This window comes from Lates calcarifer, linkage group LG24, assembly GCF_001640805.2.
Source record: "Lates calcarifer isolate ASB-BC8 linkage group LG24, TLL_Latcal_v3, whole genome shotgun sequence".
NCBI lineage: Eukaryota > Metazoa > Chordata > Actinopteri > Centropomidae > Lates > Lates calcarifer.
This window is the reverse complement of record NC_066856.1, coordinates 13,162,273-13,183,874: the sequence shown is the minus strand read 5'-3', so window position 1 is coordinate 13,183,874 and position 21,602 is coordinate 13,162,273. Positions and strand designations below refer to the sequence as shown.

At 39.5% G+C, this 21,602-nt stretch overlaps 2 protein-coding genes and 2 long non-coding RNA genes across 56 annotated transcripts in view; 1 reads left to right on the top strand and 3 right to left on the bottom strand.

Annotated features, from left to right (window-relative positions):
- The window catches only part of LOC127139246 (uncharacterized), an 11,720-nt gene extending 3,819 nt beyond the window's left edge, over positions 1-7,901 (bottom strand). For 14 of the 50 annotated variants that reach the window (XR_007809372.1, XR_007809369.1, XR_007809368.1 and 11 more), the window contains exons 1-9: positions 6,388-7,899; positions 5,390-5,836; positions 2,365-4,253; positions 1,934-2,027; positions 1,714-1,895; positions 1,433-1,616; positions 765-1,024; positions 471-548; positions 154-231 (exon numbers count right to left, since the gene is read on the bottom strand). This is a non-coding gene — a long non-coding RNA (uncharacterized LOC127139246). Of the gene's footprint in view, positions 1-48; positions 115-153; positions 306-350; positions 391-470; positions 549-653; positions 1,061-1,103; positions 1,143-1,354; positions 1,617-1,713; positions 1,896-1,933; positions 2,028-2,364; positions 4,254-5,389; positions 5,837-6,387 lie in introns of all 50 variants that reach the window. The other 36 variants (XR_007809384.1, XR_007809402.1, XR_007809405.1 and 33 more) reach the window with 24 other exon arrangements.
- Positions 7,902-8,061: 160 nt separating this feature from the next.
- nphp3 (nephronophthisis 3) lies at positions 8,062-17,956 on the top strand. 4 transcript variants are annotated; one of them, XM_018673751.2, is made up of 28 exons: positions 8,062-9,005; positions 9,480-9,848; positions 9,956-10,081; positions 10,166-10,316; positions 10,449-10,601; positions 10,796-10,929; positions 11,193-11,353; positions 11,475-11,631; positions 12,030-12,104; positions 12,219-12,389; positions 12,479-12,582; positions 12,682-12,796; positions 12,895-13,038; positions 13,134-13,231; positions 13,348-13,450; positions 13,554-13,636; positions 13,754-13,892; positions 14,073-14,237; positions 14,359-14,453; positions 14,564-14,686; positions 14,771-14,960; positions 15,109-15,350; positions 15,476-15,551; positions 15,641-15,768; positions 15,909-16,149; positions 16,236-16,361; positions 16,519-16,634; positions 16,744-17,956. In XM_018673751.2, the coding sequence occupies exons 2-28, from the start codon at positions 9,525-9,527 to the stop codon at positions 16,910-16,912; spliced, it is 3,909 nt and encodes a 1,302-aa protein (XP_018529267.1). In that variant the 5' UTR covers positions 8,062-9,005; positions 9,480-9,524; the 3' UTR covers positions 16,913-17,956. The 4 variants fall into 4 exon arrangements, with proteins under 4 accessions (XP_018529267.1, XP_018529266.1, XP_018529265.1 ...); XM_018673750.2 differs by lacking the exon at positions 8,062-9,005 and adding an exon at positions 9,177-9,300; XM_018673749.2 differs by lacking the exon at positions 8,062-9,005 and having other exon boundaries at positions 9,464-9,848; positions 13,757-13,892.
- On the bottom strand, positions 12,180-14,467 carry LOC127139247 (uncharacterized). The gene is made up of 4 exons (XR_007809410.1): positions 14,343-14,467; positions 14,152-14,231; positions 13,723-13,852; positions 12,180-12,311 (listed from the first exon to the last, which is right to left on the bottom strand). It is a non-coding gene; the product is annotated as an uncharacterized LOC127139247 (long non-coding RNA).
- Positions 17,921-21,511, bottom strand: uba5 (ubiquitin-like modifier activating enzyme 5). Its single transcript, XM_018673758.1, has 12 exons — positions 21,223-21,511; positions 21,030-21,075; positions 20,531-20,620; positions 20,332-20,441; positions 20,157-20,243; positions 19,983-20,067; positions 19,756-19,860; positions 19,517-19,644; positions 19,294-19,429; positions 19,051-19,126; positions 18,810-18,916; positions 17,921-18,476 (listed from the first exon to the last, which is right to left on the bottom strand). The coding sequence occupies exons 1-12, from the start codon at positions 21,372-21,374 to the stop codon at positions 18,399-18,401; spliced, it is 1,200 nt and encodes a 399-aa protein (XP_018529274.1). The 5' UTR covers positions 21,375-21,511; the 3' UTR covers positions 17,921-18,398.
- Positions 21,512-21,602: the final 91 nt, after the last annotated feature.

Sequence of the window (21,602 nt, the reverse complement as noted above, 5' to 3'; positions counted from 1 at the left end):
TTTTTTCATGCCTACTATACTATGACATTTCCTCACATTTTTTGACACCATACTCTATCATGACATTTTTTCACGCCTTACTATACTATGACATTTCCTCACATTTTTTGACACCTTACTATACTATGACTTTTTTTCACATTTTTTTTACACCTTACTATACTATGACTTTTTTTCACATTTTTTGACACCTTACTATACTATGACTTTTTTTTTCACATTTTTTGACACCTTACTATACTATGACATTTTCTCACATTTTTTCACGCCTTACTATACTATGACATTTCCTCATTTTTTGACACCTTACTATACTATGACTTTTTTTTTTTTTTTACATTTTTTGACACCTTACTATACTATGACTTTTTTTTTCACATTTTTTGACACCTTACTATACTATGACATTTTTCACGCCTTACTATACTATGACTTTTTTTTTTTTTTTTTTTTTTTACATTTTTTGACACCTTACTATACTATGACTTTTTTTTCACATTTTTTGACACCTTACTATACTATGACTTTTTTTTCACATTTTTTGACACCTTACTATACTATGACATTTTCTCACATTTTTTTGACACCATACTCTATCATGACATTTTTTCACGCCTTACTATGCTATGACATTTCCTCACATTTTTTGACACCTTACTATACTATGACTTTTTTTCAATTTTTTTGACACCTTACTATACTATGACATTTTCTCACTTTTTTGACACCATACTATATCATGAGATTTTTTCACATTTTTTGACCTTACTATACTATGACATTTTCTCACTTTTTTGACACCATACTATATCATGAGATTTTTTCACATTTTTTGACACCTTACTATACTATGACTTTTTTTTTCACATTTTTTGACACCTTACTATACTATGACTTTTTTTCACATTTTTTTTACACCTTACTATACTATGACTTTTTTTTCACATTTTTTGACACCTTACTATACTATGACTTTTTTTTCACATTTTTTGACACCATACTCTATCATGACATTTTTTCACGCCTTACTATACTATGACATTTCCTCATTTTTTGACACCTTACTATACTATGACTTTTTTTTTTTTTACATTTTTTGACACCTTACTATACTATGACTTTTTTTTCACATTTTTTGACACCTTACTATACTATGACTTTTTTTTTCACATTTTTTTGACACCTTACTATACTATGACATTTTTCACATTTTTTGACATACTATACTATGACTTTTTTTTCACATTTTTGATTACTATACTATGACTTTTTTCACATTTTTGACACCATACTATATCTTTTTTGACACCTTACTATACTATGACTTTTTTTTTTTTTTTACATTTTTTGACACCTTACTATACTATGACTTTTTTTTCACATTTTTTGACACCTTACTATACTATGACTTTTTTTCACATTTTTTTGACACCTTACTATACTATGACATTTTCTCACATTTTTTGACACCATACTACCAACATTTTTTGACCATTTTTCATGTCTTACTATATTTTGACATTTCTTGACACCTTACTTTTTAGGACATTTTTTGCCAGTTTTTGACGCCATACTATACTATGACTTTTTTTTTTTTTTTTTACATTTTTTGACACCTTACTATACTATGACTTTTTTTTTCACATTTTTGACACCTTACTATACTATGACTTTTTTTCACATTTTTTTTACTATGACACACATTTTTGACACCTTACTATACTATGACTTTTTTTTCACATTTTTTGACACCTTACTATACTATGACTTTTTTCCACAATTTTTTCATGCCTTACTATACCATGACTTTTTTCCACATTTTTTGATGCCTAAATATATCATGACATTTTTTCATGCCTTACTATACTATGACATTTCCTCACATTTTTTGACACCTTACTATACCATGACTTTTTTCCACATTTTTTGACACCATACTCTATCATGACATTTTTTCACGCCTTACTATACTATGACATTTCCTCACATTTTTTGACACCATACTCTATCATGACATTTTTTCACGCCTTACTATACTATGACATTTTCTTCACATTTTTTGACACCATTACTACTACTATGACATTTTTTTTCACTATTTTTTGACACTTACTATACTATGACTTTTTTCACATTTTTTGACACCTTACTATACTATGACATTTTTTTCACATTTTTTGACACCTTACTATACTATGACTTTTTTCCACAATTTTTTCACGCCTTACTATACCATGACTTTTTTCCACATTTTTTGATGCCTAAATATATCATGACATTTTTTCATGCCTTACTATACCATGACATTTTCTCACATTTTTTGACACCTTACTATACTATGACTTTTTTTCACATTTTTGACACCTTACTATACTATGACATTTTCTCACATTTTTTGACACCATACTCTGTCATGACATTTTTTCACGCCTTACTATATTATGACGTTTTTTCATGCCTTAGTATACTATGACATTTTCTCACATTTTTTGACACCATACTATACTATTACATTTTTTGACCATTTTTTTCATGCCTTATTATACTATAAATTTTTTTCACATTTTTGATGCCTGACTATATTATGACATTTTTCCACATTTTTTTGACGCTTACTATACATAACAATTTTTTTTTAACCATTTTTTGACCCTTTACTACACTATGACACTATGACCATTTTTGACACCATACTACACTGAAATTTTTTGACACCTTATTATGAAATTTTACTATACTATGATATTTTTTGACAATTTCTGATGCCTTATTATACTATGACATTTTTTGATGTGTGTTTATGCCTCAATTTACTGTGACCTTTTTTGAATCTTTCTGACACCTTACAATACTACAACATTTTTTGAAAGTTTATTATACTATGGCATCTTTTGACATTTTTATCCATTACTATACTACAATATTTAATGCCTTACTATATTAAGATTAGGGATAGACCAATTATCGGCCGGGCTGACTATCGGCGTGGATATTCAGCATTTTGACACATATCGGCATCGGCCGTTTTTTTTTTTTTTTCTCTTTATCTGACGGCCGATAAAAGATCAATTTAAAACTGGGTTATTTTGGCTCTGATGCAGCCGCGCCTCTCTGTCAGCAGTCACTACTCTGTCTCCAGCATTGTCCCGCCCACAGCACCATCTGATTGGTTACACACAGAGCTAATCAGCAGTGAAAGCTGTGCATGCACAGTGCTCACACACGCTGAACAACTCTGCTTTTTGCACCACAATCTGGTGCTGCTCAATTGGGACTACTAATTGATTTTGACATTTCTGTGCAAATTTTATTTAACTTTGTTTTATAAAGTAAATAAAACGATTTATTTATTTATAATTTAAAATTTCAGATAACTATGCTGCTGAGCCTGAGAGCTCCCAGCACTTTTTGTTAGAATTTTAAAACAAAAATGTCTATTGTCTAAGATAATAAAAACCTTTAAAATGTTGAAAATCTGAAAAGCTGTTTAATAAACATATGCTTAAAGGCATTTAAACAAAGTGTTGGAGTTTGTATTATTCAAAATTTTGATGCCAATATTTTCACTTTTACTGCAAATGAATATCTGTTCCAAATATCAGTTATCGGCCTCCTTGACTATTAATAATCGGTATCGGTCCTGAAAAAACCATATCGGTCTATCACTAATTAAGATGCTATTATCCCTCATTATACTAAGACATTTTAATGTCTTACCATGCAATCACAGTTTTATGACTTATGATTTTTGATACTATAACTCAACCATGATTTTTTGACATTTTTTATGTCTGTTTTGAATTACCTGGAGGCTCCTGTCCTGGTCTCAAAGAACTTCTTCATTGTATGAAGACACTCTATGGTCATGGACTACGTCTCTGTGATCGCGGACAATGTCTCTGAGATTATGGACAAAGTCACTGTGATCATGGCCAATGTCTTTGCGATCGTGGACGATGTCTCTGAGATCATAGACGGTGTCTCTGTGATCATCGACAATGTCTCCATGATCGCGGGCAATGCCGTCAAATCGGTGACCCCCGTCTCCGCCGATTCTATCGCAAGGTCTCTACGAAGCATGGGACAATGTCTCTGATCATGGACAACGTCTCTCTCATCTTTGACAAGGTCTCTGCGATCGTGGACAATGTCTCTGATCGAGGACGATGTCTCCCTCATCCTCAACAATGTCTCTCCGATCATGGACCATGTCTCTGCGATCGTGGACGATGTCGTGGACAAAGTGGTGACACCTGGAGGAAATCACAGAGAAAAATTCAAAGGAAAATGATCAATACACTACTACCTATTCATCAACAGTTTCTCCATGAAAACACAGAGAAATATTCAACATTACAGCTGAACCACAACATTTAACAAACATTAGAGGGCTGTTTCAGAAAATGAACAGATGACTGTTATCACCTCCTGAAGAACCAGCAACAACAAATATTTAGGAAAAAGTACATTTTAAAAAGTAAATTGTGTGTCTATCAACTAATCACTGAAGCAGTCATATGTTACTGTGAACTGCACAACAATAATAAACACTACCAGTTAAGTCAATTTTAGAATGTAAGATTTTAACTTGTGTTGTTTATTATACTTCAGTAAAAAGTCTGAGTATTTCTTTCACCACAGATGGTCACATACAGAATCATTATTTCAACCTTCTTCTTATGAACACATATTTAAAATGTCTTTGTTTTGTGTTGTTTTCATTTAATGAATAACAACCAAATTTACAAAGGTCTTAACAGCAGCTTACGTGAAAACTTTTAAGTAACTAAGTGTAGAACTGGTCGTTATAAACTGTAAAGATATTTTTTCAAATCACTCTCTGACTATTAAAGTGAACACACTAATGAACAAATCACTCAAATATTTGTAGACTTGATATTGTTTTGGACAGTGTAGTCTAATGTGCCTAGCACATACACATAATTAAGAATTTCTGATCATGTACAATCAAACCGAAGTTAAGATATTTTTCAATCCCACTTTAACTGATCCTTAACAATAACGGTTAACACTTTTGACACCTTAATATAATGTGACATTTTACATACAGATTACTTTTACTGTTGCCTCTAATATTAGAGTACTTTTACCATTACATATGACATTTCTGGTTACATATTACTTCTAAATTTACAGGTAACGTTTACTGCTACATGTAATAATAGATTACTTTAACTATTACATCTTACTTCTGATATTTCTAATTACTTTTACATTACTTCTATTAATACTAATTATTTCTATATTATCTTTATACTACAGATTACTTCTATTATTACACTTTTCTGATACACTGAATACTGAACATAAACAGTTTAATGTCAATGCTCTGTGTTGGACAGTTGATGTAAAGGTGTTGGTGAATTACCTGGAGAACTCTGTCCTGTTCTCAAAGAACTTCTTCATTGTAGAAGACACTCTATGATCGTGGACTACGTCTCTGTGATCGCGTACAATGTCTCTGAGATTATGGACAAAGTCTCTGTGATCATGGTCACTGTCTTTGCAATCGTGGACGATGTCTCTGAGATCATAGACGGCATCTCTGTGATCATCGACAATGTCTCCATGATCGCGGGCAATGCCGTCAAATCGGTGACCCCCGTCTCCGCCGATTCTATCGCAAGGTCTCTACGAAGCATGGGACAATGTCTCTGATCATGGACAACGTCTCTCTCATCTTTGACAAGGTCTCTGCGATCGTGGACAATGTCTCTGATCGAGGACGATGTCTCCCTCATCCTCAACAATGTCTCTCCGATCATGGACCATGTCTCTGCGATCGTGGACGATGTCGTGGACGAAGTGATGACACCTGGAGGAAATCACAGAGAAAAATTCAAAGGAATATGATCAATACACTACTACCTATTCATCAACAGTTTCTCCATGAAAACACAGAGATATATTCAACATTACAGCTGAACCAAACATTAAGACAAACATTAGAGGGCTGTTTCAGAAAATGAACAGTTGTACAACTGTTTGATTGATCCTTAACAATAACGGTTGACACTTTTGACACCTTAATATAATGTGACATTTTACATACAGATTACTTTTACTGTTACCTCTAATATTAGAGTACTTTTACCATTACATATGACATTTCTGGTTACATATTACTTCTAAATTTACAGGTAACTTTTACTGCTACATGTAGCAATAGATTACTTTAACTATTACATCTTACTTCTGATATTTCTAATTACTTTTACATTACTTCTATTAATACAAATGATTTCTACATTATACTACAGATTGCTTCTATTATTACACTTTTCTGATACACTGAATACTGAACATCAACAGTTTAATGTCAATACTCTGTGTTGGACAGTTGATGTAAAGGTGTCTGTGAATTACCTGGAGGCCTCTGTCCTGGTCTCAAAGAACTTCTTCATTGTAGAAGACACTCTATGATCGTGGACTACGTCTCTGTGATCGCGGACAATGTCTCTGAGATTATGGACAAAGTCTCTGTGATCATGGTCACTGTCTTTGCGATCGTGGACGATGTCTCTGAGATCATAGACGGCGTCTCTGTGATCATCGACAATGTCTCCATGATCGCGGGCAATGCCGTCAAATCGGTGACCCCCGTCTCCGCCGATTCTATCGCAAGGTCTCTACGAAGCATGGGACAATGTCTCTGACCATGGACAACGTCTCTCTCATCTTTGACAAGGTCTCAGCGATCGTGGACAATGTCTCTGATCGAGGACGATGTCTCCCTCATCCTCAACAATGTCTCTCCGATCATGGACCATGTCTCTGCGATCGTGGACGATGTCGTGGACGAAGTGGTGACCCCTGGAGGTTCTCACTGTGTGATCCCTGCAGTGCATCCTAGTCTGTGGTTCCAAAACAGTCCCTCAGAGCCTGCTCTGCCTCAGGAGACCACTTCCTGAATGAGCGTGTGGTTGTGGATAGCTTCCACACTCTTGGTTTGTAGTGAGGCTGCAGCAGAATGAGGTTGTGATCTGCTTTCCCCAGTGCAAGCAGCGGGGTAGCGCTGTATGCGTCCGTTACATTAGCATACAGTAGGTCAATAGTCCTATTTCCCCTGGTGTTACAGTCCACATACTGGTAGAAAGCAGGTAGTGTCTTGTCCAATATCACATGGTTGAAGTCCCCAGAGATTAACACAAGCGCCTCCGAGTTCTGTGTTTGTAGTTTAGCAACAGTGGGTGGTGTCGCTCGCTACCTCCGCGTCGGCACGTGGAGGAATGCAAACAATGACAACAATGGCGTGCAGGTAGTAGGGACGCAGCAAGAGTTCGATGTCCCTGCAGCAGCTGGAGATTTTGATGTTCACATGCCCAGGGTTACACCAGCTTGTGTTTACATATATAGCGAGTCCTCCTCCTTTCCGCTTCCAGTGGGCTTTCGTGTCTCTGTCCGCTCTGACTGTACTGAAACCGGCTAGCTCCACGTTAGCATCCGAGCATGCTAGACGTGAGCCATGTTCCGGAGAAGCACAACAGACTGCACTCTCTGTAGGTCTTGATGTTTTTCATCAGCGCAGCAAGTTCGTCGATCTTATTCGGTAGTGAGTTCACATTACCCATAATCACAGAAGGTGCTGGCTTAAATCGCCACTTCTTCGCCAGACGCTTAGCCTTTAGCTTCGCGCAGGCTCTGCAGCCACGATACGGCCTCCTCACCTTGTCACCTTGGTGTGAAAAAATCCATATCCATAGGATAGAATAACACAGAGTATCACGCAGATTAGAAAAAGAGCAAAAATAAAGAGAAAACAGCGAAAAAAGAGCAAGGCACACACAGCTGCTGAAATGGCTGCCACTCGCGTCGGCGCCGGATATGAAATGAATAGCTTCCTGGAGTTTTATGAAGTAAATAAAACAAAGTCAAATAAAATTTACATACATATATCTGCTCTCCGGAGCTTCTCCATCCGGCAAAACTTTTTCTCCTCTCTGCTGTGTGTGAGCACTGTGCATGCACAGCTTTCACTGCTGACTGGCTGTTACCCGCCTGGCTCTGCGTGTAACCAATCAGATAAATAAATAACTTTATTTAAATGCCTTTAAGCATATGTTTATTAAACAGTTTTTCAGATTTGCAAGACAATGCTGGAGACAGAGTAGTGACTGCAGACAGAGAGGCGCGGCTGCATCAGAGCCAAAATAACCCAGTTTTAAATTGATTATCGGCTGTTGGATTAAAAAAAACGGCCGATGCCGACATGCGTCAAGATGTCTATCCCTATTCTCTACAGCCTGGACCTGAGAGCTGGAAATCCTGGTACAACTCTCAAAGCTCTTTAGGGGGGTAGCTGGCGATTTTTTAAAACAATGGATAATATAACAAGCTTTACATACGAGCCAGGTCATGACAATACTAATAGATTAATAGCACAGTAATAATATGTTGTATTTTTAGTGAATTCAGTCAAAGGCACTACAGAGTCGTGAAAAGTTTCCAGAGTGTAAATCAACTGTAAATGAGTTGTTAGAAATTAGACTGTATGAAGGACAGTTGTTTCAGCCTTTCACAATTCCAAATCAGCACAAACACAGGAGGATATAAAAGCACAAAGCTCTGCCAACGAAAAAGAAAAAATTATTTGGCTTATCTTCGGAGACTTTACTAATATTGATTGTAACTGCCAACTCATTTGGCTTAGAACAAGGTGCAATATATCAGTCAACAATCATATTATTACTGTGTCAAAATCACAGTATTCCAGTGTGATTTTCAAATAATTCCTTTTAAAACAACTAAACTATCAGAATTCAGGTAAATATAAGATAAGATTATGTAATTAAGTATTAGTAATCTATAATCTAATTAGAGCGTTCGTTTGCACGCATTATCAAACTTTTGCCTTATATACAACAGGTGGACTCTAACCCTATTTGCAAGAAAAGTTGACTTACACTCAGTTTGACTTGTGCGAGCACCCGTACCATCGACTTGTTACCAAGGCAGCCAGGAAGAAGCTGTGAAGGGAGCGGACGGTGAGCGTCTACTTATGTTTTTTAAATCTAGCTTCATATGTTTTCACGAAGACTTTGGGGTTTTGTCTAACTTTTGTCGAGGCTACAACATGTACAGAAGTTATTTTTCTTCTCAATCCTATAATTCCTTTGCTCTTTTACACCAGTAAATGTCTGATCGAGCGGGTTGAATAGCTGTCTCTGTACCGTTACGCTAACATCAGCTAACCAAGTACAACTGAATTGATTGTTGTTGGTCAGTAAGCTAGTGACTGCAAACGCTTCTCTGAAGTAACGGCGTTCCCTTTTGTAGAAGGTAAGTTAGCTTTCCGGCTGTAACTATGTATTGACAAGCTGTTATGCGTTTACGATACAGCACGGTGAAATCAAATTAGGGCACAGAAATAGCATCACAATCCTCTTCCACAGCATAGATTGATGAAAGCCTTTCAGTAGTTGTCACTCCGCATCCATGTCCCGTCTGTCATGGTGCAGGTGAAGATATGGGCATCCGAAAAGGCTGAGTACCAGGCTGCCACCATGGGCACCGCATCCTCTTTGGTCAGCCCGGGAGAGGTGATTGAGGATGGATACGGGGGTGAAGGTGGGGAAGCCTGTGAGATCCCGGTGGAGGTCAAGCCCAAAGCCCGACTCCTGCGCAGCTCCTTTCGCAGAACACCTCGGGTGATCGGGGCCAGTTTCAAATCCACAGGTTCGGTGGATCTGGAGTATGCTGCAGAGTATGAAAGACTACGTAAAGAGTATGAAATATTCCGCGTCAGCAAGAATAATGAAATATCATCCATGCAAAAGAAGGAAGCCAAGCTGGACGAGGAGAACAAGAGGCTGAGAGCTGAGCTACAGGTAAAAAGATTTAACTATTATTATAGCACAAACGTATTGGCTGCAACATGGAAGGGTTGTGGATGTTTAAACGGTTTTTATGTTTATCATTCTCAATGTGACAACAGGCTCTGCAAAAGACCTACCAGAAGATCCTTAGAGAAAAAGAAAGTGCTCTTGAGGCAAAGTACCAGGCTATGGAGAGGGCTGCCACTTTTGAACACGACAGGGACAAAGTGAAACGACAGTTCAAGGTAAACCACACTGTGTGCTATCGTTTGGCATTCTCTCAAGTAATCATGACAGCATCCCTAACCTGTTGGCTTAATGTCCACCAGATCTTCCGTGAGACAAAAGAAAAGGAGATTCAGGATCTCCTGCGGGCCAAAAGGGACTTGGAAGCCAAACTGCAACAGCTGCAGGCTCAGGGTATCCAAGTCTATGACCCAAATGATTCTGACTCAGATGACAACCAGACCACTGTCACTGGTAAGACCCAGAAATTCATAGTGTTGGGGCCTTTTCTTTGTTTTATTCATTTATCAATCAGTCTGTTCAGGATACCCATGGCTGTTCAGCCAATCCCAGCGTTGTATAAGTCTATTTGGTCTATGTGTTTAGCTGCAGGGACACAGTGTGAGTACTGGACTGGTGGTGTCCTGGGAAGTGAGCCCTCTATGGGTAGCATGATGCAGCTGCAACAGACCTTCCGGGGACCAGAGTTTGCACACAGTTTGATAGATGTGGAGGGGCCCTTTGCAAATGTGAGCAGAGGTAGGTAAAGTGAACTTGATGGCAGGGCAGAAGGAGCCAAACATGTCTGCCCCATGGTTACAGTGGCTGCTATCACACTGTAAAAACAACTCTACTTTTATACTCTCTTTTTTGTATATGGATAGCTTCTAAAGTACACTTACCTGTCCATGTTTTTACTTGTACACTTCCCAATGTGCATCTGTCCTTGTCAGATGACTGGGATGCGGCAGTTGCCAGTCTGCTTCAGGTCTCCCCTCATGTGCCCCAGGCCTTATGGAGTAACACAGTGCGCTGCTACTTAATTTTTACCCAGGAGACCAAAGCTGAGCTGGATATCTTCATTAAGGTTGGTTAGACTGGCACTGGAATACAAAAACAGCAAAAATAGTTAAAGTTGCTCGTTGGTCTTGACTGAACTAGACAAGGGTTTATTGTAAGACTGCATTTACTTTTAGATTACCTTTAATCTAACTTAAAGAAATTAATATGGATAACTTAAGACTAGTCTAAATGTTAAACTCTCTGAAGAAGTGATTTAAAATGCCACTTTTGTCAAGAACTACCATTAATTCTTGTCTGAGGATCCTGTGCTTAATGTTTTGATTACAGAAACACTCTCCTGCATTACGGAAGATGTGTGAAGGTCTAGGCCATTTCTACCTGAATGTCTGCTTCCCAGAGGAAAGTGCTGCCTCATACGCTGTGGAGCGCAAGCAGGAGATTGAAAGGAGCTCTGTGTGTGTGCTTCTTCTCAAATCTACTCTCACTAGGTACAGGGAGTCCTACACCTATCCTCACTTGATGTCTCCATGTAAAGAAGATTGTGCATTGATTCTATATCTTATTTATTGATAAATGTAAATGTTTGTTCTGTTTTTTTTGTGTGTGTAGCTCTGCGGTGGAGGATTGTGAAGAGGCTTTTGTGAAGAATCCAGATGGACATCCACTGGTGCTCTACCTCAGGACTGAAGAAGATCACAAATTGACTGGACCCACCAGGCAACTGCTGGAAAGGGTCAATGCTGCAGACAAGGCTGCTAAGGTCAAGGTGAGTGTATGTGCTGTTTATTAAATGAACAAGGCAAAACAGGATACAGTGGAGAAGGAGATGTTTGACAAAGTATCCAAAATTAGATAAAATATATATTTCCCCATGTTCACTGTAACAGCTGTCTATTTAAAATTCAGTGAAAGTGCATCCTATAAATTATATCACATTTAAAGTGATAAGTATATATGTATGTGCTATTTAATAAATAACCTTTATTCTCTAGAACAGTTTCACCAGGTGTTTTTTTCTGTATTGCCCTTCTTGCAGAGTTTCACACAGTCCCATGCAGTACTTCCACAGTATAACCACACTATTAGCTGTGGTCAAAGAGCTGTGGGTTTAGTGCCCTAGATCTCACACAGTGCTTGTGCTGACATGTTTTGCACTCAACCCAGGTGGTGGATCATAGTGGTTCTGCAGAGGATGGAGCTGACCTAATTTATGCTCAGCTAGAGAAAGTCATCAAACAGGTACAGAAAATGACCAACTTACTTCAGACATTTACAGCAACTCCTTAAGATTTATGTGCATGTCTTATGTCCATCACTGCCTTTCAAACTTCCATCTCCACTGTCTCCCTCCAGGAGCTGCTGGGTCTTGAAGGAGCAGATGCTGACTCAAAGGACTCTGGGATAGAGGAAGGTCGGGAGGAAGACTCTGGGGATGTGCTGTGGGACCTGCATGATGAACAGGAGCAGATTGAGTTCTATCAGCAGGCTTGTAGCAGCACCACCTCTCAGTTAGGCTTCCAGAAGGTAGAAATGTTCTCCTCTTCCCACATCTTGTATTCCTGTCTTATAATTTCTTCATTCATTTATTCTATCTGTTATCCTCCTCCATTCAGTATATAGATCGTTTGAATGACATGATAGCTGCTCCCCCTCCCACCCCTCCTCTGCTTGTGTCTGGTGGTCCAGGCTCAGGAAAGTCTCTTCTGCTCTCCAAATGGTGAGAACTTATTGATTCAGTTTAATGTAACATATGAAACATGACATTTAATATCTAGTATTTTGTCTACTTTGCTCATTGTTCCCAAATCCTTTTCAGGATCGAGCTGCAGCAGAAGCAGTCCCCCAATACCTTGTTCCTTTATCATTTTGTTGGTCGCCCGCTTTCCACAAGCTCAGAGCCAGTCCTCATTATCAAACGCCTCACAGTCAAAGTAAGGGGCCTGTGTCATTGGCTTCCAGTATTTGTCAGACAGGGGTGTCACTTTGTCTTATTTAATAAATGCGGGATGTGTTGTCTGTTGTTACATAGCTGCTGCAGCACTTTTGGTCCATTTCTGGCTTGTCCATGGAGCCTAGTAAAATCTTGGAGGAGTTTCCCCGCTGGCTTGAAAGGCTTTCAGCTCGTCATCAAGGAAACATCATCATCATCATTGACTCCATTGACCAAATACAGGTACAAGCCCACTTCTTAAACCCAGGTTTGACAGTCACATCCATTTTCCCCAGAATAACTCTTGTAACTCCACAGTTTATCTTCCTTTCTTCTAGCAAGCGGAAAGACATGTGAAGTGGCTGATCGACCCTCTGCCCGTCAATGTTAGAGTGGTGGTGTCTGTCAATGTTGAGACATGTCCTCAAGCTTGGAGGTTGTTTTTATGTTTTACACTGGTTCCTATTTATTTATTCTATGTGGAGTGATATACATTTTTAGATATGCCTCGGTAGTATTGTCATTTGTAATACAGTAACCCTGTCTATTCAGGTTGTGGCCCACACTCCACTTGGACCCTTTGAGTCCCCGAGAGGTCAGGAGTGTTGTCAATGCAGAATGCCAGAGCATGGACCTCAAACTTACTAAGGACCAGGTCAGTGATCATCTCACCATCCTGTTTGTAAAAACTCAAATGAGATTAGGCAGGTATGTTTTTTTTTGCATGAATAACAAACGTTAAGGTGTCTTTGTTTCAGGAGAAGAAATTGGAAAGGCACTGTCGCTCTGCATCGACTTGCAATGCATTGTATGTCACACTACTGGCGAGGATGATCACCAGGTCAGCCAACAATGGCTTTCCCAATACTGAATGTGTCAGTCACCACAGACAAATAGTCTCTGGATGGGTGGCTACATATGATTTACCTTGTGTTGACATGTGTGTTTTGCTGTCCAGCAGTAGATCATGTTGGTCACAGGAGAAGAGCATGGAGCAGTGTCTGCAGTGTCAGGACACCATGTCACTCTACCGCCTGGCGCTCAAGATGACGCTGAACTGCCTCAACACAGACAGAGAGCGACACATAATGAGAGAGGTGACCTATGTTTAGACAAAATAACAACAACTTCTCTCCATTTAAACGCAGAGTTTTGTCATCATTTGTTAAAATGGCATCTGTGTGGTTCACACAAACTCATTAACATTCTGTCGTCCTTTATATGCTTTTTTCCTTCACGTGGCTTAGTATGGGTCTGTCTTTTTTGTCTCTCATCAGATACTGTGTCTTGTATGTGCCAGCCATAATGGAGTCAGTGAATCAGAGGTACTAGACCTTTTCCCAGAGATAGAGTTACCTGTCCTGTCCTCCATGCTGCATCGCCTGAACAGACTCTGCATTGTAACCCTGCGCTGTGGGCTCATTAGGTTCCAGCACCTGCAGGTAATTATTCTCCTCAGCCAGTAAAATTATAGAGCACATCATTAAAGACAGAATGCTCAGAAGAATTATGATATTCATGGGACACAGAATTAATCAATAAACTACTTTATCCGTCTTTCAGGCTTGGGAAGCTGTGAGGTTGGAGTTCCTGGGCGGAGGAAGCAGCTCAGCTACTTACAGAGAGAAACTCATTCATTACTTCAGCCAGCAACTCAGGTGCTTCAGAGTGGCTATCCTCTCCTCACACAACAAACCTCACATTCTCTCTGTCAGTACAGCTCATCATTGAAATCACATCATCATTGTGTGTGTGTGTGTGTGTGTAGCCAGGACCGTGTGACGTGGCGTGTTGCAGATGAGCTTCCGTGGCTGCTCCAGCAGCAGGAGGACAGGACGAAACTGCAGCTCAGCCTCTTGAACCTGTTTGTCTCCCAAAACCTGTACAAAAGGTACAAAACATACATACTCTCAAGCTGATATCACAAAGCCTGTCAGGTATTGTCTTACAGGTCTATGTTGTTTTCATTTCCCAGGGGTCATTTCTCTGAGCTGTTGGCTTATTGGCAGTATGTGGGCAAAGACAAAAGCTCCATGGCCAGTGAGTACTTTGACTCCCTGAAACACTATGAGAAAAGCTGTGAGAGTGAAGACAGCATGACCAAGCTGGCAAACCTGTATGAGACATTGGGGCGTTTCCTCAAAGACCTGGGCCTTCCAAGTCAGGTAGAGTGTATAATATAGTTGCAATATATTAAGCACTTAGCTTTTGATTAACATTGCCAACATAAGTATCATCGTATAATTTTCTGCAAGGAAAGTGCACATGTTCACAATTGCATATGGATCTAGTTCTGTCTGTCTGTTTATCCAGGCTGTAGCCCCTTTACAGAGGTCCCTTGAGATCAGGGAGACAGCCTTAGACCCAGACCATCCCAGCGTAGCTCGCTCTCTGCACCAGCTGGCCGGGGTTTATGTTCAGTGGAAGAAGTATGGCAATGCTGAGCAGCTGTATAAGCAGGCCCTGGAGATAAGCGAGAATGCCTACGGTGCTGAGCACGCCAGCGTGGCACGAGAGCTGGAGTCACTCGCCATGCTCTATCAGAAACAAAACAAGTAAATGAGACCCTCTTGGTGATGGCATGCTATTTAATTGTTAATGTTTTAAAGTTTATTAGTTGGTCCAGCTGAGCAATGTATTTACATGTTTAATGGCTCACACCTGATTCATTTACAACCAGGTATGAACAAGCAGAGAAACTCAGGAAGAGGTCAGTGAAGATCCGGCAGAAAACTGCTCGCCAGAAAGGTCATATGGTGAGCATATTTCTCAGATGCCCACATGTTCAGTCGTTCTCACCTGATCAGTCATATTTTACATGCCTTTTATCCACTCTTCCTTTCAGTATGGCTTCACTTTGTTGAGGCGCAGAGCTCTACAGCTGGAGGAGTTGACCCTGGGGAAAGATTCTGCTGACTGTGCCAAGACACTTAATGAACTGGGAGTCCTGTACTACCTCCAAAACAACCTGGAGTAAGGCGCAGATGTTACAGCTGGCACACACATACAAAGACATTTTACATTCTCTTCATTATGAACATTGAACATGCAATTCCAGACCCATTCAAGTTGCCCTTAGTAACTTCTAGTATCTATTTCTTTGCTCTCACCAGTGCAGCCAAGGTTTTTTTGACCCGCTCTCTGGAGATGCGTCAGCGTGTGCTCGGTCCCGATCACCCAGACTGCGCTCAGTCCCTCAACAACCTGGCTGCGCTGCACACTGAGAGGAGGGAGTATGAGACAGCTGAGGACATGTATGAGAGGGCGCTGGACATCCGCAAGAAGGCCTTGTCCCCAGACCACCCCTCACTGGCATACACACTCAAACACCTGGCCATGCTCTACAAACGCAGAGTGAGACATGTGTGCCTGTTGATACTGAAGCGTTTGGAGTTGTTTGTTGAACGAGTGTCTGATTTAAAGATGTGTGTTTTGTGCAGGGGAAGCTGGAGAAGGCTGTGCCACTGTATGAGCTGTCTCTGGAAATCAGGGAAAAAAGTTTTGGGCCCAAACACCCCAGTGTGGCCACAGCACTGGTCAACCTGGCTGTAATATACTGCCAACTGGTGAGACTGCTCATCATGCTTCCTATGTCTGCACCACATAATCCAGACTTGTGTATTTCTGTGATAGTTTTTATCTTCATAGCTGTTGTGACCATATGTAGCTATGCTTTAGGTCTTATAGAGCAAAGCTAACTGTGAATTTCTTTGTCTTTGGCAGAAGAAGCACAGTGATGCCTTGCCACTTTATGAACGAGCACTGAAAGTATATGAGGATAGTTTGGGGCGCTCACATCCACGAGTTGGAGAGACCCTAAAAAACCTGGCTGTGCTGAGGTACAGTTGTGCAGTTTATGTTTGACATTTGGTTTCAGTAAGACAAATAAATGTTTCTACTTTCAGTAACTTGTTATCTTTTTCTGTTCTGTTTTTGATTTGTAAATAGCTATGAGGAGGGTGACTTCGAGAAGGCAGCAGAGCTTTACAAGCGTGCAATGGAGATTAAAGAGGCAGAGCCGTCGCTAGTGTGTGGAAATGCCCCATCCCGTCATTCCTCCAGTGGGGACACATTCAGTCTGAGGGGACCTGCTCCCCTCCCACATGCCCCAAGATGATTGTGTTCCATGGTTTCATACACAAAGGGAACCATCCTGGTCATCACACTGTGACTGTCGGATGTTGGGTGGATGTTTTAAAGTTTGGTCCAATATACTGTACCTGCCAGCAGAATTCTAAAGTCTGCCATATTAGTCTGTGAAATGTGTATTTGCCAAAAGTATTTATTAATATTTCAACAATTTGTAAGAAACTCTGAACCTCTGTTAAATCAGTCCTTTTAAGGGCCTGGAACTCAGGTTAACACTAATTTTAACTGCGACACAAACACTATTTACATGCCCCACAGTGTATGTTGTCAAAATAGTAGCATAGATTCATTTGCTGGTTTGAAATCACTCTATTTTAAATCTGGTATTCATGGTTTCAAAGAAATAAAGAAAAAAAATACAGGGCCACTTCTCAAGCTTCTCCTAAAGAGATACCTGATGAACTATGATGATGCTACAACCCATTACCAAAAATATTAAGAGAAAGTCAGTTAGTTGGGTGATTGGACCTCAAGCACTACATTTCAGACATTCTGAATGGATAATACTCGAAAGCTTCTGTCTCTAAAATCAAAGGTACATTTTTTTTTTGTTTACATATAATGTTTACCTACCTGTATTAAACATGTATTCTAAAAAGGGAAAACATAGAGATAAGTGTCCAAAACAAACTCAATCTCTGGTACTAATGTCACAGTTTGTTTATGCAAAACTAAATGCACATATATTTATTCATTTACAAAAAAAGGATTTTAAGGGAATTGCCAAAAACATGAAGGTGCCACATGACTGTCCATATTTAAGTACAGTAAAGTAACTGTTTTTTGTCTGAGTGAATGTACATGAAGCCAAAAGGGACACAATGTACCAAAACCTACAGTCTTACTGCCAAATGTAACACATACAGTGTATCTTGAGTTTATATATATATATATATATTTTCATGTATTAATGTAATTAGAATCTGTAAAAGCTGTAAGGACAACAGCAAAAATCACATCCAGTATAATAAGAAGATTATATTCCATCAATAAATACTTTATTGAGACAATTTAAGCATTGTTCATGAGTTCTGTTGTAGCAGATGTTTTTTTGTTTTAAGCTGAGTGACTGATGGGGCACATACATTCACTGACCAAAACTGTAGAAAATAAACATTAAGACACGTTAATGCACTAACAGTGATGTAATCCTAGGTGTATTTTTATTATATGAGAGACTGTTCCATACCTTCTCAGTAAACTGACATATTACACTGTTTTTGCATTTTTTTGTGTCCTCTTAAGTAATGCCATCAGCAGCACTTTTAATGTATTCCCCTTCTTTAACTGTTAGAAGGAATTAATTCTGGGTTGTCACTAACTGGCTTTGGCTTTTTTGTCCCTAAGCAGCCTTCATTAGATTGTTCATGATCAAGGAAAGCAATGGGAAATACATGTGAGAAAAGGCATGTTTTATCTGAATGGCAGAAATGTGTCTTCAAGTCACTGCTTGCTTACATCTTTCTCATCTGAGCCATCAACTCTTCTAGACTCTGCTCGGTCTCCTCCACTGTCTCCCCATGTGCTGTATCCTGTTTCAAACAAAAGAAAACAAATTATTTTCACAGTTTGGTTGAAAGAGTAACCAAAAAAATCCAGACTCCTTTTCCACAGCATCATGATTTTTGCAAGCCAGGCAGTGGTTTCATTTTATATCAGTATGATATGAAGTAAAATCAGAGACTACAGAAACCTTCTAGACATTGTCCTTAGCTGTGAATATTTTTTTTTGGCTTTACTATTACAGTATAGGAGCTTGTTATGCTGTATACTTCAGAAAAAGATCAATAATAATATTAAGTATTTTAACTTGAAATCAAACCAGAACAGCCTTTTAAAGCCCTGTTCTCTTAAAAAATACTGACCTCAGCTGGAATGGTGTAAGCCACAGTGATGCCTTCTGGGAGGTCAGGCACAATGCCTGTTGCAGCCTGCAGCTCTGCATCAGTCACCTCTGATACTAGTTCAATACCTGCACAGCAAGATTTGTGTTAATGCACATTTGATGCAATATAACATGTTGCACACTGAAAATCTAGGCAAACTGTGTTACAGATCTGACGCTGTTAGCTGGAATAGTTTTTTTTTTTTTTTTTTTTCACTCACCCCACTCATTGTCCTCATGTACAACCTCTTCCTCTTCCACTACAACTTCCACCTTGGGTCGCTCTGCCTCTTTTTTCTGAGGAGAAAACACACAGCTGGCCGTCATTAACTCCTGCTTTCAAATTGGTGTAGCACCATATCTGAATCTGTATTGCAATCAACTGGGTTTTTGTTCAGTCTCAATATCCTTTCCTGTATTCTAGTACTTAAAAACAAACAAAAAGCACACACACACACACACACCTTGTACTCTTCCTGCTGTCTCCTGCAGTGGTGGTCATTACACTGGGGGTTGGCTTTCATGGCCATGGTGGGAAAGAAGTCCTGCATGGCGTTGTAGCCAAGATAATAACTGACCGTACCAAACTTTAACAGATACCTGTGAGACAAAACATAAAACTTTACACCTGTGAATTTACAGCCCTAAGGTTTCTTGGTTGGCTTTAAATGACATTTATTTTCTTACTTCAGGACATTTTGGACCAGGATGCCTGCGACCACACCCATGGTTGTTGGTAAGCTGGCAGCACACACACCTTCCCTCTTCAGGGTCTTCTCATCAATGTTAGCTGCTACCACCAGGGGAGGAGCACACTAAAAGACGATTTGATTGTTAAAAACTATTCATTATTACAGCTCAAGTTATTGTATCACTACAGTGCAATGATTTGATGTTGTGCGTGGTTGTGTGGCATGTGGACATACAGCAAAGCAGGCCGTCTCTCCAGGAATGATGAGCTGGATGTGTCCTGATACAGCATTCTCACTGACACCAGACTCCATCCAGATCTGACCTAGTTCATTACACGCCTGAAGCAAAGAGGATAATATGTGAAAAATCTGCATGAGCAACATATATGTAGCACTGTGTGGATAATAGAATATACACTGAACTCTGTGTTTTTTGTTTTTTTAAACAATGATGCACTTACTGTATTAATGGCCATCCTGGCCTCAAAATTGTCCACACAGCTCAGGACCAAATCCACTGGCATCCCTTCTTCCAGTCCGCCATGACTGAGAAGACAGAATAACATGTTACGAGGGCTTGTTTTACTGCGGAGACAGAGAAGGGAAACTAGAACCTGGTGAGTAGTAATACCCACCTGATGCGATCCATGAAATGTGTGAAATTTTCCATGGTGGTAATATTATAATTGTGGGTCTCAAATGACACATCTGGATTGATGTTTCTGTTGGGAAAATAGAGTGACATGTAAATAATAAGAAATAATGCCTTTGCTTTGAAGGAAAAGTGGTTAACTGTCAACAACTGTATACCTGAGTGTGTGCTCTGCTGCTTCCACTTTACTAAGGCCAGCCTGGTGAGGCTGGAAGAATAGTCGGTTCATATTGGCCAGCTCTACTTTATCATAGTCGAAGAGGAGCAGCTGTGATGGCAGAATTGAAATTGAGGGCACGCACAAGCAGACAAACTGCTGAATTAAATAAATAGAAAGTAAGTAAAAGTTTGTATTACCTTACCAATGCCACATCTAGTGAGCATTTCAGCTGTCACGCTGCCAACTCCACCAACACCAACCACAGCTACTGTAAATGTCCGGATTTTCTGTAAAAATATTTAAAGATTAATATTAATCCTAATGCATGCAGAAGCATTGATATCTATACAAAATAATAACTACTGGTCAAAATATATTTTTGAGTAACTTTGGCCATCTGTGGAAATAATATTTTTCTATCCTCTATAAAGATGTCAGTTCATATTACGGACTTCATAGCACAAAAGTCACATGGTCTGTATAAAACAATAAACAACCTTAAGGTTACCAAAAGCTGAACACCTGCACTGTAAGGTACTTAAATACATATTAATGTCAATGTCAGGTGATATCATTGGGACATATTGGAAATAGGTATGGGCTTCAAGAAGAAATCAGTTCTTCTATTATAAAAAAAATATTAGAATTTCTGTTGCAAAAAAAGAAAAAAAAGAGAGCAACACTCAAATATCATACCTCATAATCATCCACGATACCCATTCTCTTTAAAGCCATGAGACGACTGCAATGAAAACACAGCTGAGATTAGCCTGTGGTCTGTGACATACTACCATATGGGACGAGTGAGTCATAAGGCGTTACCTCTCAGCGCTGTGAGCAGCCCCAGACTAAATCTGTCAAAAGCTTTAATAACAGAATAAAAAGTCACCTGTAAGGGTTGGAATCCACAACTTCAGCGCTCATTTTGTCTATTTTCGGTCTGTGAAGTGCATCCTCCATGGCACACTGCTTCTGCTTGCACTTTATTAGTTCATTTTCCAGCTCTCTCACGCGCAGCTTCAGTTCCTCTACCGTCGCCATTAGGAAAACAAAAAGTCGCTCGACAGCGTTAACGATATGTATTCTTGTAAACTGAAATTCAAATGAACTAGCAAGACGTTTAAATCGGCACCGAAAGTACACGTCTCCACAACTCAAATCAGCTGCCAGGATTTGTGTTCCACTGAACAACGTCCGTGCAGAAAACGAGTACAAATACCTCAAAGTGTTCCGATATCTTTAGTGGATTATTTTGACACTTTTTAGAGA